Below are 20,690 nucleotides of genomic sequence, written 5' to 3' on the forward strand. Positions count from 1 at the left end.
CACACACACTGAATTTCTCCGACGTGATAACACTAATAAATTAAAAAAAGAAAGTAACGTTTCAGGAAGAAGTTTAACAAAACTTTAGTATGTCAAGCATTAGAAACATTAGAAGAGAAATAAATAATGAATCTGAAAGTCTTAGGAATATAGTTAGAAGCTTGAATAGAGAAGCACATTTACGGAGCAACTTGCATTGTAAACAGACTGACTATGTTTTAGTAGCCAGGTTTAGGATGATTACAAATACTTCTGACAGTTTGGTATACTGTATACTCAAACTATAATTTAACTAAGTGTAAGTTTTACCAAGATTCCAAGTTACTTTTGCTAGCTGTGCTACAAGTGCTATCTGGGCACATATCAGCAGTGCTTCAAGTGCTACCCGAGCACATGATGTCATGATCAACTACTTTTTAAGTGCTACAACTGCTAAGTACATAATGTCAGGATAAGCAACTTTAGCAGTGTTACAAGTGCTATCTTGGCACATAATATCAGGATATGATTTCTGGACTTCCCTTATGTGAGCTTGATAGTAATAATATATGCAAAAGCTACATCAACATAAAATTAAACTTGAACTCGTCTTTAGTATGATAAATTCAACAGTAACTTGTGAATATTCATATTATTTAAATTAATGCCTTGTGTTGAAGCATTTTTTCTCTGTTTTACAAAACTTATGTTTAGGAATAAACTGATGTTTATTATCAGCCAGAGGTTTATGGATAATAATTAGAATTGCTAATGAAATTTCATGCAATGCTGTAAGACTCAGCTAAGATCTTCATTAAATATTTAAATATTTATTTAATATTTTTTAACTCTCCCTCTGTCTGCCTATCTCTGCCTGGCTTATTCTCTCTCTCTCTCTCTTTACATAAGGGTTTTACAATGTTAGGTTAAGGGACCCTACCTTTATTTACAAGCTAAGAGCTGTTACCTACATCAACTCATTTTCATGCCGGTAGTAGCCGTAGGGAGTGGAGGGTGAGGAGAAAGCCTTCTTTTCTTTACTTAACTCATACACCTACATAATAAACGAAGTCCTTAATCTAGACAAGAGTACATAGTTCTCAGCAGATAACCTCGGTGAGGACCACTAAGTCCTAAGCTATCTGTCTTTCTCTCGTACTCTCTCCCCTTTATGTCAATGGTTCTGTCTCTCTCCTTTCTTCTCGAAACTATCCCACCTCCCTCCCTGGTCGACAACCTTCGCGTGACTACATTTGCTCGCTGTTACCCGTGAAATTGTGACTGATTGTCAGGTAACACCCACAAATTATAGCCACTCGTTAACACAAGGTCGCCTTTATCCTTTTTTATTCCGTACTCCATATTCAATATCTTTCTCTCTCTCTCTTCCTCTTTCTCTCTCTCTTATTTACACAATGGTTTTACAGGGTTAGGTTATGAGTTCCTACCTTCACAAGCTAAGAACTGCTACCCACCTCACCTCGTCTGAGAGCCTTTTTATTATGAGACATACAAATGGGGAATAGGATGAAATTGGAACCATCTGTGAGCCAGCGACTTCAATGGCCAACTGACTTATTTCATCGACGTCGGTATGTTGTGCGAACATGTTCCAGACTCGAGCCATTCTAGGAATGAATGATCTCAGATGAAGTAATGTTCCTGAGCAAGGTACAGTCGGAGTGTAGTTGCTCTTTGCTGCCCATCTTGTTGTGTAGAAGCTCACTTCTCGTTGTCCTCGGAGTGAAGCCAAGTATGGTACCTAGACAACATTGACCTTGTACATAACTGTAAGGCCACCCGCATCCTTTCTGTGTAGAAGACTCTGCTGAAATGATATATTTGTCCAGGACGGGTCCAGACGAGAGATGAGTCGTCTTGCTCTGATTTCTATTCTGCCAAGAAGCCCTACAGGTAGGGGTCTGGAGCATAATCAAGGTGTGTGTACACTTGTGCCTCATTGAGTCTTGCAGCTTCTACTGTCTAGCTGCTTTGTTTGAGAGATTTACTACGTGGTTCTTGATAGTCAGTGTGTAATAAAATTTCACCCCAAGAATATAAAACTTATCCCCGGGTTCTAACATTTCCCATTCATTCTTACCACTGCTCCTGTATCGTCATCATGGTTCCTAGAGACCATTATTATTTGTGTTTTCTCAGAAGAGTTAGGTTATGAGTCCCACCTTTATTTGCAAGCTAAGAGCTGTTACCTACATCATTTGAAAGCTCTCTCTCTCTCTCTCTCTCTCTCTCTCTCTCTCTCGTAAAGTACATCAATGCTACCATCTACTAACATGTCCCCCATAACAGCGCTTTCTTCTGTGTGACGTTACGACTCTGGCACCTCAGTAAGTCTTTCCTTTACGTCATCTGCCCACCGTACACGAATAATGTAGTGTTTACTGCGAACTACCAACGTCCACAAACAGACGCACGTAAACGAACGGTGCATTTTCAAGACAACCTGTCGATTTTAACAATATATTTTTTACTTCTCAAAAAAAAATGTTACTGGACATTACTTGGATCAAGAGCTCTTCATTATAATCATATAACACTTCGTCCTTCAAAGGGGAAGAATGCCTCGACACCGATGAAGGGCTCTTAATTCCATTTACATGGCTCTGTATGGCCCCTACGAGTTTAACGCTTCCTCGTTACAATAATAATAATAATAATTGTAATAGTTATAATAAAAAAATTATAATAATTACTGTTCGTATTACTATTATTATTTAGTAATAATAATAATTCGGTCATTACAGTAACAATAGCGGGTGTGCGTATACAATTGTCTTGGCAGTATTTACCTCCACACATTAGAATCAACCACTGTGTCAATATACGCTCCTCCTCCCACACACATACACATAAATATATATATATATATATATATATATATATATATATATATATATATATATATATATATATATATATATATATATATATATATATATCTATATACATGCACATATAGTAACGCTCTTCTTGCCGAATAAGGCAAGCGAAAATTTAGGTATGCAATAATTTCGCAAAAATCATTCTGAACCAAACTAAAAAAAATATTTCATTGTGTTTTTTTATTACCAAATTACTGTAACCTGATCTAAAATACATTTAGTTGGATTAGGCTAAATTAAATTGCGCTTGTTATAATATGGTTAGGCAAGTTTTCTAAGGTTCTTTTGGTAAAAAAATATTAATTTTTACATTAACATAAATGAAAAAACATATATCTTTAAACATATAAAAAAAAAATTTAGGACTTAATTTTAAATGAGTTCTTGCTAATTGACCAATTTTACTTATTCAGCACGACGTTATAATATATATATATATATATATATATATATATATATATATATATATATATATATATATATATATATATATATATATATTATATATATATATATATATATATATATATATATATATATATATATATATATATATATATATATATATATATACTGTATATATATATATATATATATATATATATATATATATATATATATATATATATATATATATATATATATATATATATATATGCAAACAATCGCCAGTGACACTTAGGCTACTCTGAGACCTCTCTCCCTGCTTTGGTTGCTCCCTTGCAACATTGCACAGCTCCTGATGACGCACTGAGAAGTGTAAAAGTACTTGAGCTAAAGATTTCCACCCTCCAGTGGCTTGTCCTGCGTATATATATATATATATATATATATATATATATATATATATATATATATATATATATATATATAATATTATAATAAATATAGGGAAGTACCACCTCTATAGCTATATATATACACACACAATATATGAAGGAGGTTCGAGCTCTGTCACTCTTTTCACCTTCATTTTTTTATATACAATTGTGAGCTCAAAACTGGACAGTTTAATCAAGGTGATGCGTGACTAGTGTGTTCTTAGTCTTTTCTGGTGTTATGTAATATTTTTAGCTAAGAATTCTATCGTTCTAGTGGCGTTGCTGTTCAGAGAGAGAGAGAGAGAGAGAGAGAGAGACCTACCTGGAGGTGGTTGGTTGAGGCAGGCGAGCCCAGGAAAGTGAAATCCTTCATAACGTCGGTGTCGCCCCCTTCCGTCTACTCTGCGTTATTCACCACAGGAAATGACACCTGTCCCTGCTATTCACGATATTAATAACGCCAGAAATGACACCTTTTCGTTATTCAGCACCTGATTTTTTTATTACAGGTATCTTGTGACACGTAACTTCGTATTAACACAGGTGGTCAGAAAATGTGGTTCGTATTTGCCCAGTCTTGCAAGAGCATTCGGACCCTCACCTGCATAACATTGATTTAATTAACCTGTCGACTGAGCGACCGGCAAGACAGTCTTTGCCAGTCAACCAGTTCAAGTTTTCACACTAATATATCATCTCATTATTTCGTGTGCTGAATTACAACACTTGGGTTCATACAGCCTGAAGGAAATTGCTATAGTTTAAGAACACGAAAAAAAAACAGGTCAATAGTGTCCTTTTTTTTTATATCATTTGAAGAAGAGATTGTTAACTTTCCCGTGTGGTGGATGGGAATACGGCAGCCTGGGTGCCTGGAATCCCCTCCACACATGCACACGTCCTACCTCCACCCCGTCCAGCAGTGTACTGATACACGCACACTGACACGGGCTGACACTACTGCCGCCAGGGTCGCCGCCGCCACCACCCATCGCTGATGGCACACCCCGCCCTATACGCAGTCTATCTCTCTCTCTCTCTCTTTCTAATACCACATGGAAATTACGCATATAAAAAAATAGAAAAATATAAGCTTTAAAAAAACTGAATACATGAGAACTGATAGGAAACTATTCCTGTATGACTAATTTTCGGGGAAATTTAAACGTTACCTGGCTACGCTCAGGCACCGCGTTGCCAGACGTGGCGTGGCTGCTTTTCTAATTTGCCTACCTAAGACTAAATATATGTAAATTAATGCAGTAATGGCGAACGAGCGACAAAATGCAAAAATTCAACTCTCTCTGTGGTTATTTTGCATGTAAACTAATGCAACTTAGCTCAACCTAACCTAACCTAACTCAACCTAGCCCAACCTAACCTAGCCTAGCCAAAATAATTTAAAACATTTTTTTTAAGTTATTGTAATGAATGTATTTTCCTTGATAATGTTACTATTATTATTATTATTATTATTATTATTATTATTATTATTATTATTATTATTATTATAGGAGCTTAGTAAGACAATTAATGTCCTAAATTAAGGTAAAATACACACAAAACAGGTAAAAGCGCTACAGATCGTTAAGAACACTAGCCAACATAATTTAACTCTTTATCCAGTTCATACCCCAGTCTCTTCCCTTCTGTTTCAGCTGTGTAAAGCAAGGGATCAAATGCTCTTGTTTGCAGAACATGAAATCACTTCATGGAAGGGTGTCCAGCAAGGTTATTCTCTTTCCCCATTTCTCTTCTGTGTAGCGGTTAGGACAAGCACTGTCAGGCTGGCCAGTAAACTTAACACCTGGTTCGTGGATGATGGCACACTGGTAGGCACAAGGGAGCCCCTTCTAGCAGATCTTGCCCAGGTGATGACACGAGAACATCCTTAACCCATCCAAATGTGAAATCATCTCAGCCAATCAGCAAGTGATCGACTTAGTGAGATCCATACTACCAGGTGCATCAATCATTGCCCCCCACAAATAGCGTCTTGCTTCCATGAAGTCATACAAGATATATATATATATATATATATATATATATATATATATATATATATATATATATATATATACATTGTATATATATATATATATATATATATATATATATATATATATATATATATATATATATATATATATATATGTGTGTGTGTGTGTGTGTGTGTGTGTGTGTGTGTGTGTGTGTGTACTCACCTAGTTGTACTCACCTAGTTGAGGTTGCAGGGGTCGAGTCCAAGCTCCTGGCCCCGCCTCTTCACTGGTCGCTACTAGGTCACCTCCCTGAACTTTGAGCTTTATCATACCTCTCCTTAAAGCTATGTATGGATCCTGCCTCCACTACATCGCTTCCCAAGCTATTCCACTTCCTGATTACTCTGTGGCTGAAGAAATACTTCCTAACATCCCTGTGAGTCATCTGTGTCTTCAACTTCCAACTGTGTCCCCTTGTTGATGTGTCCCATTTCTGGAACATCCTGTCTTTTTCCACCTTGTCAATTCCTCTCAGTACTTTGTATGTCGTTATCATGTCCCCCCTATCTCTCCAGTGTCGTCAGATTGATTTCCCTTAACCTCTCTTTGTAGGACATACCTCTTAGCTCTGGGACTAGTCTTGTTGCAAACCTTTGCACTTTCTCTAGTTTCTTTACGTGCTTGGCTAGATGTGGGTTCCAAACTGGTGCCGCATACTCCAGTATGGGCCTAACGTACACGGTGTACAGGGTCCTGAACAATTCCTTATTAAGATATCGGAATGCTGTTCTGAGGTTTGCTAGGCGCCCATATGCTGCAGCAGTTATTTGGTTGATGTACGCTTCAGATGTGCCTGGTGTTATACTCACCCCAAGATCTTTTTCCTTGAGTGAGGTTTGTAGTCTCTGGCCCCCCTAGACTGTACTCCGTCTGCGGTCTTCTTTGCCCTTACCCAATCTTCATGACTTTGCACTTGGTGGGGTTGAACTCCAGGAGCCAATTGCTGGACCAGGTCTGCAGCCTGTCCAGATCCCTTTGTAGTTCTGCCTGGTTTTCAATCGAATGAATTCTTCTCATCAACTTCACGTCATCTGCAAACAGGGACAATTCGGAGTCTATTCCTTCCGTCTTGTCGTTCACAAATACCAGAAACAGCACTGGTCCTAGGACTGACCTCTGTGGGACCCCGCTGGTCACAGGTGCCCACTCTGACACCTCGCCACGTACCATAACTCGCTGCTGTCTTCCTGACAAGTATTCCCTGATCCATTGTAGTGCCTTCCCTGTTATCCCTGCTCGGTCCTCCAGTTTTTGCACTAATCTCTTGTGTGGAACTGTGTCAAACGCCTTCTTGCAGTCCAAGAAAATGCAATCCACCCACCCCTCTCTCTCTTGTCTTACTGCTGTCGCCATGTCATAGAACTCCAGTAGGTTTGTGACACAGGATTTCCCGTCCCTGAATCCATGTTGGCTGCTGTTGATGAGATCATTCCTTTCTAGGTGTTCCACCACTCTTCTCCTGATAATCTTCTCCATGACTTTGCATACTATACATGTCAGTGACACTGGTCTGTAGTTTAGTGCTTCATGTCTGTCTCCTTTTTGAAGATTGGGACTACATTTGCTGTCTTCCATGCCTCAGGCAATCTCCCTGTTTCGATAGATGTATTGAATATTGTTGTTAGGGGTACATATAGCGCCTCTGCTCCCTCTCTCAGGACCCATGGAGAGATGTTATCCGGCCCCATTGCCTTTGAGGTATCTAGCTCACTCAGAAGCCTCTTCACTTCTTCCTCGGTTGTGTGTACTGTGTCTTGTGTGTGTGTGTGTGTGTGTGTGTGTGTGTGTGTGTGTGTGTGTGTGTGTGTGTGTGTGTGTGTGTGTGTGTGTGTGTGTGTGTGTGTGTGTGTCTCCAGTACCAGTGTCCAGCAGTAGTCGACCATCATATCACACTGATCGTCAGGTTTCCATATCTTCTCCGTGGTGGCTGTCTTGGTGAAATCATTCACCGTCGTTCTTTTTCACAGAAACTGTACGTGTTGAAACAAAACTAAGCTCACATTTGAAATTAGTTAGAAATACGAGGACCCTAATGGAAATAAGTCACTTTGACTTTCTTGGGTTATCCTAAGTAATCTACACATATGCTGCTATGTATGAAAATTTATGTAACTGTATTTATGTGCACCAATACCTGAATAAACTTACACGTGATTTTAAACGTGAACTGAAACCTTTGTTAGCCAGTGTTATTATAGCCCTAATATTGTTTCCTCTTATGACTGCTTCGACACGAAATTTAAATATTTCGGAAGACCAGTGAAAACACTGATATTATAACTTTCCCTGCCATGAAATCGCTTGTTTCTTGCCCCTGCGTGAGGCCCAAATATGTATTGCTGACATTAGATGACAGATCGGGTGAGACATGAACACACTGTACAAAATACTCAGAGTTTATATGATGGATGAAGATAAGACTGTTCGAGAGGAAGAAACGTTACTTAAGGGAATAACTAGAAAGTAAACATAGATGAACCACAGTGATGTCAGGAATTATTTCATCAGCCTCAGGGTGATCAGGAAGTTAAATGACATGCATAACGATGTAGTCGAGGCAAGATCCATACAGTTTTAAGAAGAGGTATGATAATTGATAGAAGCCACGAGGCTAGAAAGGAGTGAACCCAGAAAAAGGCACTTAGGGGGCAGGGGCAGGAGCTGTGACTCAACCCCCGCAGAAACAAATATGGGGGTACACCTTTACCTTCGTGTGTATATGCTGGAGCTTCGGCTCCTGAAGACACACTTGAGTATTCTTGTGCTGACCTCTCGACTTGCTTCCCTTCCCCATTTGTTCTGGACTTCAGCTGGACGATAGTAAACAATTTCTACGATAATGATCATGTTTTCACGGTCATCATCATTCCCCTTGTTCTACAGCGCCTTCATTGCAGCTCACGGCGGAAATCTGAGTGTGCAAACTAGAACTTTCAACGCGGTCTGTTACAAGTTGTACTGTATTTTCTTCACTTTTCTAATCTTAGCTGCCACTGCTTTCATTCTGTGGACCTCAGGAAAACATTCTCAGTAATGTGTACCTTGGCGGTCCCACGACTGTGCTCGAATCATTCTTTTAAAGCACTGGCGTCCAATTATTTTCAGCAGCGGGCCACATTACTAGAAATTCATGAGTGCGGGTCTCGTGATTTTGTTTATTTATAACAACTGTGAAGTATAAATTGTTAATTATTTAAAAAAATAAGGATTTTAATCTGTAATAAATATTTAAAATTTTTAATATTAGTTGCTTTGGTCCTACTGGCCTAGTTGTTCATGTGTGATAATTAAGTAAAATTGCTAAAAATTTCAGGCGGGCCGCACTTCACAATCAAGTGGGCAACATTCTGCCTGCGGGCCGCATGTGGGACGTCTCTAGTCTACAATGCGTCGCATGAGGCCATTGCCATCAGTACACTCGTACTGTTTATCACTATCTTTTTTTTTCAATCAAGCAAGGGCTCATGCAAGTTGTGCCTTATGGAGAGGTAGAAGAGCTAATGTATTTGTTGACGTGCTTATGTCCGTAAACGCAACCACCTCTGTGAGTGCTGCTTGGAATAATGTGCGGAAAATAGTAGTCTCTCCCGATTCTGCTCCTGTTCTTGGGGCTGCTGTGAAATTAGTCAGCTTACTGACGTAGAAGTGGCAACAGATCATTATTTTGATCGGTTTTCTTAAGGGCTGCCTTTATCTCTTCGCCTTTAGTCCAAACCTATACGAAAGTCTATAACTGGGTTTGATATCTCATAATAAAGGACACTGTAACGTTCCATTTTCATTCCTTAAAAAGCCATGAGAATGAAAAGGTAAACCAAACACAGATGTAATATAAAACTGTAGGGAAAAAATTGTTCACTGCGGCCTCAATCAGATTATTACTAGTATTATAATCAAGGGGGAGCCGCAGGCTTCAATCAGAGAGCCTCTTCAGTAGATAAGGATACATGAAATAGGAAAGTATATGTAGGAAATGATGTAATTTCTGGAGACACGAGTGTACATACACAAGATGTACACTCATCTTCCCAGAAGTCACATGCTTGCTCATGTATACTTCTAGTGAAGAAAATTAGCACTTACCTCGTTGTCATCTGCAGCGGCGATAGAGAGTTGGTGGTGGTGATGATATTTGGCAGCCACAGACGAGGTGAAGCCAAGTCCCACAGGCGGACAGGAGAGACAGAATGCATTTTTTAGAATGTCGTAGTTAAAGAGAGTGTGCTTACGGGATATCCTACGTCCCATAGGGGACTTGGGAGAAGATGGAGGATTGGTGATGGTGTTGGAGGCCGACGGGGAATGAGGGATAAGGGCGAGTGATGGCGGTGGTGATGAGGGCGACGGGGTGAGTGTGTCGTGTGGGTAATGATCTTTGTCGTTGGGATGTTGGCGAGTTGTCTCTGGTGTCAGTTTGGTGGGTGGAGAATGGGGCCGACTGTTGCACTGCGGAGACGACGCAGTGCTGTGGAAGCTGGTCTGAGTCTCCACATGAGTTCTCTCGTGAAATGGTTGTGGCCGGGGGCGCTGTGAAGGCCTTGGGGACGTGGGTGCCGAAGAAGGTCCATACTCGCCCACAGTCCTGATATTGCTGCGATATCCGGCTCTGGAGGCCCCCAAGTTGATAGCCGAGCCTCCGTAAGTCGCCGATATCATAGCTAAATTGGATGACTGCTGGCCGTAAGTGGCCCCGAGCGAGGGTGAGGTCTCATCATCAGGCGGGCGGCTGTTCTTGTACTGTGGTGTGATGGCTGCAACACTGAATCTAGTAGCAGTGCCCGGGTAAGGCCCTCTACTGCCTGCTGTGGGCCTCTGGGATCTTGGTATTGATTGAAGAGGTGCAGAAGCTTGATTCTTGTCATTAAGTGACGGATGTGATGTAGGTAGCACCTGACGCCTCATGGGATGCGGTGGTCGGCAGGGTCTCTGACTAACTCCAAAACTGGAGGGTCCAGGAGCCTGTTCTGCCGAAGTGCTGCCGGGGGCGTACATAATGTGCCTCTCTGTGACTCCCACACTCGAAGATAATCAATTTCACAACGATCACTGTGCTCACACCTTACTGACCACAGAGTATTACTTTTGTTAATGTGCTTTATTTTTGGAATGTGCAAGAATCCTGAAAAAAAAAAACTTATCGAAAAATCCACATTAATGTCATTATACGAACGAAACGTTAAGCACAGTTAAAATCATATTTCAATGCCACAAGCCATGTCATTAACGAAAATTTACTTTCTTAACAATTGCGATCAATACAAAGACATATACAACAGCCGTCTGTGACAAACTCTGTCTAGATACATTAAAATAAGTAACGAATCAAACAGGGGGAATCCTTGACTATACTTTTTTTAAGAAGCCGCATCACATCTATTTTTAAAAAGGATAATAAAAGGCTTCATTTAACTTGTCTTCCAATTAGCATATCTGTCATTATCAAATCATGGAAACAATAATTTGAATCCTAACAGCGTAAAATTAAGAGGACTGGGAATAAAAAAAAAAATACTAGAAAATAAATTTGTCATGTTCTTCATCATTCATTATCTTCATTTATTTCAATGTATTTTTTTAAATGTACACGGAAAACAGAAGGCATATGTGATACATCACCAAAATTTTCAGAAATTTTAGACAATTCCGAAGTAAAGTTTTTTTTTTTTTAAATAAAGGTATGTGATAGAGACACATATGTTCTGGGTAGCTTAAAACTTGGCTAAGTTTAACATGCTGGTTCTTCTCTTTATATACATAAATTATATTGTATTATGTCCTTCCTGGTGATTCTATCCTCTAAGGTCAGATTCAGATCTTAGACTGCTCGTGGGCCATCCCTCATAGATCCAGGACCATTTTTTTAAATTATTCCTTATACTTTATCTTGTTTCTTTACATGCTTAGTGAAGTGTGTGCGTCATGTAAGTGTTGTATCAATTAGCTAGAACTCATTTAAAATTAAGTCCTTTTTAAAAATAAATTCTCTTTTACGTTTAACGATAAAAATTTTCATTTATATTAATGTAGAAATTAATAATTTTGTACCAAAAGTACCTTAGAAAACTTACCTAACCTTATTATAACAAGCGCAATTTAATTTAGCCTAATCCAACTAAATATATATTGTAGATAAGTTTACAATAATTTAATAATAAACAAACAAAATTATATATATATTTTTCATTAGGTTCAGAATGATTTTTTCGAAATTACTGCATACACAAATTTTCGCTTGACTTACTTGGCAAGAAGAAAGTTGCTATATAAGGAAAAATAGCAAGTTTTACCTATTCAGCACGACATATATATATATATATATATATATATATATATATATATATATATATATATATATATATATATATATATATATATATATATATATGTATATATATATATATATATATATACAGTCTTGAATGATATTTGGGTAAGGTTCCTCAATTCTTCTCTCGGGTATGCTGGGCGCGCATATACCGGCTATGCTATTCTATTTATCTGACCGTTACTCTAGTTTAAATCATCTTGTAGTTTTTCTATATTCCCCGGTATTTTTTTCTCTTCAATGAACGAACGAGCTTCGAACTCGCAAAATCTAGACTTTACTAGTCAGTCGACTATCATTCTTGGAAGATCATCCGTGAACAGCCTTGAACAGTGATGCATATTGTTTTATAGCAAAAATGATATAGAGTAACGACAAGATCAAGAGTTAGATGCATATGCATACACGTGGGTATCTTTTCTTTTTCTTAAGATATTTCCCCCAACAAGCAACTTTTTCAGTTCAAAACAGAGATGACATACAAAGACAGTCCTGGTCGGTAGTGGGCCCCGCCCACCTGTGATAATGACTTCAACTGATGCACCTCATCCACTCCAGTATGAAAGAGTCCATCTTCCTGCCTATGGTTCAGATTCATCAAGACTAAAGTACCGAGCACCGACTGAAGGGCTGATTACTCAATCTTCCACTGTCTGATGTGAATAGTTTTACAAGACAGGTATACGGATTGCCTCATTTTCTACTGTAGTGAAGTAAAAAAAAATCACTGACTGCCGAAAAGTTTTCAAATAAAGTTTCCCAAGTTTATAAATATATCGTATATGTTTGAGGAACAGTACCAGTCACAGAACTGCCTCCTGTGAGACTCCCACTCATCAGGAACAGTACCAGTCACAGAACTGCCTCCTGTGAGACTCCCACTCATCAGGAACAGTACCAGTCACAGAACTGCCTCCTGTGAGACTCCCACTCATCAGGAACAGTACCAGTCACAGAACTGCCTCCTGTGAGACTCCCACTCATCAAGTCTGCTCATCCTCATACACACTCCCTGCATATCACTCTCCGTCTCCTAGGAATTCTGCAAACCACAGTAGTACCTTCTGTCTGACGAACATGTATGTTGACGGGAAATTCTCACAAACTTCTGTTTATATTGAGTATACACTTACATTTGTTTTCTCGTGTTTTTGTCAATAGTTCTTACTCAATATTTCCTTTCTAATTTATAAGTTTGATTTAAGAGCAAGCCGTGAAAACAATGACCCCCAGTTATCCTATTCTATCTCTCTGGGGTTGTCTGCCTGTGGTATGTTTGTTGTTGGCTCCGGGGGTCATCGTCCTCACTGCCTGGTCCCAAAACAGGCCTTATGGTTAATGTTCAAGTCAATAAGATGCAGCAATATTCCAGGTTAGAGAGCACAAGTAGCTTAAAAGAGCATCATCCCTGGCTTGTCATCTCTTGTTTTGAAGGTTCCAAATATTCAGCCTATTAGTTTCCTCGCAGTCATGATAGCATGAGCTATCATAACTATCTAGCTGTCTAACTGGGCCACCTGACGGCATCTCAAGCCGTACTAGTACTATGTACTTTCATCAGTCACTTTCACCGGTCACTTATGCCTATATAATTGTTATTCTAGTCCCTCTTGAATGTTAGAAGTGATCAAAGTCCCACGACCTAAACGTTTTCTAATAAATATGCCATAGTGTTTGCTTACATATCTCTTTAAATCACCTGTTGGAATCAGTTACCAAGGTTTATACCACAGCAACACTGTAGAAGTTTTCCAAAATTTAAAGTTTTACTTTTGTCCTATGTGCTCCTCGACCTACTGCCGCCAGGATGTTCACTGTTGCCATGTTGTTATCATACTATGTCCTCGCCTTCCTGTTATTAAGTAGGGTGTTTTGATGTTAGTATATTCTGTAGTGTGTGTAGTTTAATTGTGTAAAGATGTGTGGAGATGTGAGTGAGTGATGCTGTCAGTGTGTGAGTGTGTGGTGTATACGGTATTGTGAGTGTGTGTAATAGTGAGAGAGTATGCGTAATGTATGAGTATCTATTCACCTAATTGTGCTCACCTAACTGTGGTTGCAGGGGTCGAGTTATAGATCCTGGCCCCGCGTCTTCAATGGTCGCTACTATGTGTGTGTGGTGGTGTGAATGTGCATGTTGTGGCCTGTGTGGTGTTTTAAGTTTGGGGTGGTGAGGGGAAATTTGTTTGTGAGAAAGGGAGGGAGTGTGTTGACTGAAAAGGGGAAGGGCGTATGTTAGTGGGAATGGGTGTGTGTATGTGTTGGTGGGAAAGAGGGGCGTGTGTTGGTGGGAAAGAGGGGCGTGTGTTGGTGGGAAAGGGGTGTGTGAGGAGAGTATTGGTGGCAGAGTTGGGTTTACATTACGCAACAAAGTGTGATGTGATACTTTGGCCGCAGAGATTCCTCTCGGTCAGTCCACCCCAGTACTCAGTTCCCTGCTCTCACCTGAATCCTCACCGCCGTAAGTAGTAAGCCTCACCGCCATAAGTAGTAATCCTCACCGCCTTAAGTAGTAATCCTCATCGCCGTAAGTAGTAATCCTCACCGCATTAAGTAGTAATCCTCATCGCCGTAAGTAGTAATCCTCACCGCCGTAAGTAATTTTCACCGCTAAACGCAGTAAAAAATTCTCAAATTTGAAAAAAAAAAAAAATTGCCTATCCTCTTTCCTCCTACACTAATCCTCCTATTGTAACAAACCTCTGCATACTTTAGAACTGCATTCTTTAAACAATACTATGTACATCATCCACCTCCTTCTCATCACTCACTCGAACCAACTTTTCTTCACACCTCTTACTAACCTTCATTAATTCATTCACTTTCCACTTGAACTTACTGAAAACATATATCTTGGTACTTCATCTTCATTTCCCTCGTTTTATTAACCACTGAGTAACCATAGACATATTATAATAGCACTTCAGAAAACAATTACGTCTAGAATTCTATACTTCAGTCTCATACATAGTTTAACTGTTCAGCTGAAAACTTTCATTGCTTAATCATTCCTCGGAAACTTATGTCTTTCTTTTCTTAAAAAATATATATACTGGCTACTGTCCAAATCATTTTTTAAACACAATTCAACTAAAGGTCTCCTAATGTTCTCTTCCCGGTACTCCAACCTTTCTTTGTCCTCCACAACAGTCTCCCACTTTAATATTAAGGTCTCGCAGATATAAATATTCTCTCACATGGCTTAAAAATAGCTAAACATTCAATTAGCACATGTCAGAACCTCTACATCCTCACACTCGTGTGTCTACTACAAGTACAAAAACACTTGTAATTATCCACTTCTTGCATTCCACTTTTATTCTAAATCACACACTTCACGAATTTCACCAGTGTGTACTCTTATGATTCATTGAACATAGTCACTAATTTTTATACCACTTATTTTTCTGATATACCTTACTTAATTTCTTTAACTCTACCCATTCAACTCTCCTATAACTTTTAACTTTGTTATACTTGTTGTTAGCACATCTGACTTCTTTCATAATATTAAGAATAATTTATTTCCTAACATCTATACTACATTCACGCGCATTAAAAAACCAACATTCAAAACCTTTTTTCTCTCTCTCTTAGTAATTACATTCAATTAACGTGTAACAAGCCCTTTACTCATGGCATTTTAGCTGCACTTAAGGTTACGAGGAAGGGATTCCAACCTACTTTTGAATAATTGCAAGGGAAACATAACTAATACATGTACTGTAATAAGAAACGCCCCAGATGGAAAGGATACTTGTATAACGAATATAAGCAGAAGTCTGCAAGATTTACATGCCATTTTATATTTTTATTTTGCAGCAAGAAACAATCGTGTCAAGCTTCTGTTACGCACTCGTATGACAGGACGGTGTCAGTTTTCAGGAAACTATATTAAAGCAATTATATCATCTTGTACCAGTAAGATCCTGTCTCTTTGTTTGTGACGTGGTCGGCCCCGTCACGTATGTCGCTCCTGTCTTCAAATACAAACTTCACTTCTTTAATTCAAAATATTTCTGCAAGCTTATAGTCATTCCTCTGCTATAAAGGGAAATTTATTTTCAAGAAACACTAGTTTACATTTTAAAGGAATATAAATATTTTAACAATTTTAATTTCTAGTTTAGCTAGTCTGTTTATTGTCATTGAGGTGACATGGAAGCGTTATATCTTTACACATTATTTGCACACGAGGTTTATGACAAAGTGTTTTGCTTAGTATTATGCACAACGTCATGTCCAGTACCGTAATGATAGACAAGCTGCCGGGAGGAGTGACAGCCACACCACTCGTCAGTTTCGAGGAGTGGCAGTGCTAGTCCATCACTTGTCAGAGGCGAGCAGCTCAACCGAGAAGTTCACCACAATACCACCTAACCCCTTCTGTCACGAGCCCAGACTACGTTCACTATGCTACCTTGTTATCTCCTCCCATTAACCCCTCCCCCTTTGCTATTTCCCCTTCCTCCTGACCTTTTTTTTCCTTCTCCCCTGGGCTGCTGCCCCCCTTTCTTCCCGCAACTGACCTTTCCTTCCTACACTCTCCCTAATCATAACTTACTATTGTATCCCAACTGTTCAACTCTTTTTGGATCTGCAGCTTTCTGCTTATCTTGATCTCTCTCCTCCACTCTTTCCTCGATTTTCTCCTCCGCTTTGCTCAATCCTCTCCTCGAGCCTTCGACTCTCTCTTTCTCTCTCTTCGAACCTATCCTCCGCTCTTTTCCTCGGCTCTGTTTTTCCTTGACTCTCCTTCATTCTTTCCTCGACCTTCTCCTTGACTCTTCCCTCGATGTGACTCCTCGTTCCTCTCTTCTTAGTCTCTTCCACTTATTTCTCTCTCTTTTATGTGATCTTACTCTAATTTACACGCAGTTTGTGTGCTCAAGTAAAACTTCCTTGTCCTCGACTTAATTACATGAGGGTCAGTGACTGCTTTTCCAGTCTTGTTGCTGAAGGGCCAAGCCTCACATTATCCTCTTTTTTGTCGAATGTTACTGCTTTTCTACGTACTTTGTTTCTTGTTTCTTGATCTTTTCTTCGTGGGCTATCTAATTTCTGTTGATCCTTTCCTCTGTTTGAGTTATATTTATTTTTATTTTTTTTGACCTTCATATGATGACGACTTTTTTCCCTAGCAACATTGGATACATCAGTAATGTGTTGGTACCTTATTCTCTATGACGGATACATAGTGAGAACACAGGATAGCTATGTTTTCGTTTCACATTCCTTCACATACTGTGTTGAAATACGTCATCCTGAATTGGGAGGCTTCAGAAAGGCAATGACGCTATTGTCAAGTATTGACAGTAATTGATAAAGGGTTATGATATGACTGCGGCCCTCAGATGGCGCACTCATCACAACCTAATTGATCAGGCACGTCCTACAGGAAGAACATGCCAATTTGCCATTGAAGACATTTACCATTGTTCCAACAATATATATATATATATATATATATATATATATATATATATATATATATATATATATATATATATATATATATATATATACTAATAAAAGATTGAGAACTTGTAGTAAGCCTCGTGTAATGTGGCTGCTGGCAGGGTTCACATGATTTTAAGTGTTGGCTTTATCCCTCTGTTATTAAGAAGTTATGATCTGGGGTATTAGTAAAACCCCCAAGGAAGATCTTATTGATCTAAAATTATTGTTTGTACCAGGACATATATGTTTAGTTACTTTTAGCTGGGTGTGGCGCAAAAGTTTTATTTAAGAAAACCAGAAATGGCGATGGGAAGAGGAGAGACGTCTGAGAGCCACAGAGAGACGTCTAAGAGCCACAGAGAGACAGAAACGGGTTCTTGTGTGCTGTAATTTTGGCAAGAGTACCAAAAAGTTCAGATATATACCGCTCAGAGATGATAGTGACAGTGATGATAATGATGACAATGAGGACGATAGTGATAATGATGGCAATGGAGATGTGGATGACAGTAACGGGCATGGTGGGACTGACGGTGATCATGATAGTGAAGTGGATAATGGTGATCATGTTGAAATTGATGCTAGTGTCGATGGTGGCATTGCTCACGTATTAATAATGACGATGAGAGATATGATAACGTTGATCTTGAAGAGGAATATGAACACAAAAACAACAATGACGAACTTTTATTTTTAGTGGTAATGATAACAATGATAATTTTAATTAATGGCGGCCATGAGATGAGAATAAATATGCTGGTGCCTTATGATGGTAATGATTATAAGGCGATAATTAGGAATATGTTGATAAACATTATGATTATAAATATAATGTTGACAACATTTATGTGTTAAGGATATTTATATAATGTTGAGGATATTTATATAATGTTGAGGGCATTTATATAATGTTGAGGGCATTTATATAGTTGAGGGCATTTACATAATTTGAGGACGTTTGCATAAACATAATGATTAAAGCATTTTAAGAACACTAAAAGAAGCACTGTTAATAGAGTAGAAACGGTCTACGTACCTGGAGGCAATTTCGGGAGGGGGGTCACCGCCCCCGCGACCCGGTCCCAGACCAGGTCGGGAATGTTTCCCCCTTTAGAGAGAGGTACCTTGATGCCGGTGAGGGGACGCTCTTGATCCAAGAAATTGGAGCTACCCTGTATCTTCCTCGGACCAGTCCCAATTACTTCCCATTTCCATTATTATTACTACTACTACTACCGCCACTATCACTATTACTATTATTACTGCTGCTAATACTACTACTACTACTACTACTACTACTACTAATAATAATAATAATAATAATAATAATAATAATAAGAAGAAGAAGAAGAAGAAGAAGAAGAAGGAGAAGAAGAAGAAGAAGAAGAAAAGAAGAACAGAAAAGATGAAGAAAAGAAGAAATGACATTATTATTAGAGTGTACTTATAGGAAAGCGCTAAGCCCGTAATGGCTATAAATTGCCCGGGGGTATGACAATCAGATTTCATTCGAGGAGGGAAAGGTAACTCCAGTTTCTTGGATCAAGAGCCCTTCACTAACATCTAGGATGATGAATACGACAACTGTTGCTTCACCTCACATTTGACGTGTGTGTGTGTGTGTGTGTGTGTGTGTGAAATGAATCACGTGGATCTCTTCAGAACTGATATGTGTCATTTGAATGCCTTATGGCACGTTATGTGTCGTTTGGATCATCTCACACATGCCATGTGCTATCGGAATCACGTGAAATATGAGAAGTGTTGTCTGGATCACTTCAGGTATTATACGTGTCATCTGGATCACTTCACATGTAATATGTGTCATCTGAATCACATCAGATACAAAAAGTATCGTCTGGCTCACCTCAGACATGACACATGTCATCTAAATCCCTTCAGACATGGCATATATCATCTAGATCACTTCAGACATGGCACATATCATCTAGATCACTTCAGACATGGCACATATCATCTAGATCACTTCAGACATGACCCGTGTCATCTAGATCACTTCAGACATGGCAGATATCATCTGTATCCCTACAGACATGACTCGTGTCATCTAGATCACCTTAGAATGACATACGACACATACACATAACTCTGAATTAACAAAATGCCATCTTAATGTTATCTGGGCTCCTCAGTACCCCAGAAAAAAAGGTGAACACGCCCTTATAATTTGAAAACTTTCTAAGTTAAACAAAGTCAATTAACCTAGTGACAAGAATGTTCAATTTGATAGCAGGTTTAGTTATTGCTAATGCCATTTATCGTGCAAACTAAAATTTAAAATTTAAGGAGAGGTTATTGTGACATTTCTAGGTCAGTTTATGAGTTAATTTCACGAGGAAATAGCTGGATGATATTTAAATGCCGCTTTGACATTCCCGCCAGGAGGGGCGGAGAAGAGACCTCCCCCGGTGATCATCGTTTTACCTGTCATTGTGTCGGTGTGGGGGCTCACGGAGCTCCAAGGTAGTTGTCGAGCAAAGATACCGCAAAGGAAAGTCCAGCTGGCCGAGTTTCTGTGTTAAAATGCTAACCTGAGCCGACTTACACACCCCCACCTTTCCTGATGTAAACAAACACTGGCACATGCGCGGTGCGCGCCAATCTGCCTGGCGGATGTATGATATCTCCGCAACGCCCACATATCCTGCGTACGTAATTCCGGTGGTGTGGAGGAAAAAAATGCACGAGAACCAATGACATCTTTAAAATGCACAATTTCCTATCTGCGATATACACGGATAAAACAGTTACGGAATGAGACGCTAGATGGGGGGGGATATGCGGTGCATGCCACAAGGAAACATTCTCCGGGAGGCGGCGAAGGATCGATACCAGTCACAACTACCAACAGTTCATTACTACTCTAACTTGCTGGTTAACAGGGTGTTGGTGCTCAGCTCCTGGGCCCATTACGGACCTCTGGGATAGTTTAACTGTCACCCATGAGATGATTGCGTGGTGCATAGTTGTTATATTTAACTATGCTACCAACCTTCTCGGAGTGGGCGTGTCTGCCAGCGGGAGAGGAAACGTGGAACGACGTTTCGTCCCCATCCTGGACAATTATGTCAGTTGGAAATTGATAATGGTCCATCCTGGACCATTATCAAGTCCAAACTCGGTATTGCTACTTTTTATT

The 20,690-nt window shown here is 39.3% G+C and overlaps 1 protein-coding gene across 4 annotated transcripts in view; it reads right to left on the reverse strand.

Annotated features, from left to right (window-relative positions):
- Septin4 (septin 4) overlaps nucleotides 1–20,130 on the reverse strand; it is a 150,450-nt gene extending 130,320 nt beyond the window's left edge. The window contains exon 1 of one of the 4 annotated variants that reach the window (XM_070082292.1): nucleotides 19,976–20,130. Coding sequence is in view for 3 of the 4 variants with exons in the window: in XM_070082290.1 (XP_069938391.1) it covers nucleotides 9,829–9,993 (165 nt within the window). In the remaining variant the exon portion in view is untranslated. Of the gene's footprint in view, nucleotides 1–4,025; nucleotides 4,640–9,828; nucleotides 10,060–19,975 lie in introns of those variants that run through there. The other 3 variants (XM_070082290.1, XM_070082289.1, XM_070082291.1) reach the window with 3 other exon arrangements.
- Between the last annotated feature and the right edge of the window lie 560 nt (nucleotides 20,131–20,690).

This window comes from Cherax quadricarinatus, chromosome 7 (assembly GCF_038502225.1).
Source record: "Cherax quadricarinatus isolate ZL_2023a chromosome 7, ASM3850222v1, whole genome shotgun sequence".
Lineage (NCBI taxonomy): Eukaryota > Metazoa > Arthropoda > Malacostraca > Decapoda > Parastacidae > Cherax > Cherax quadricarinatus.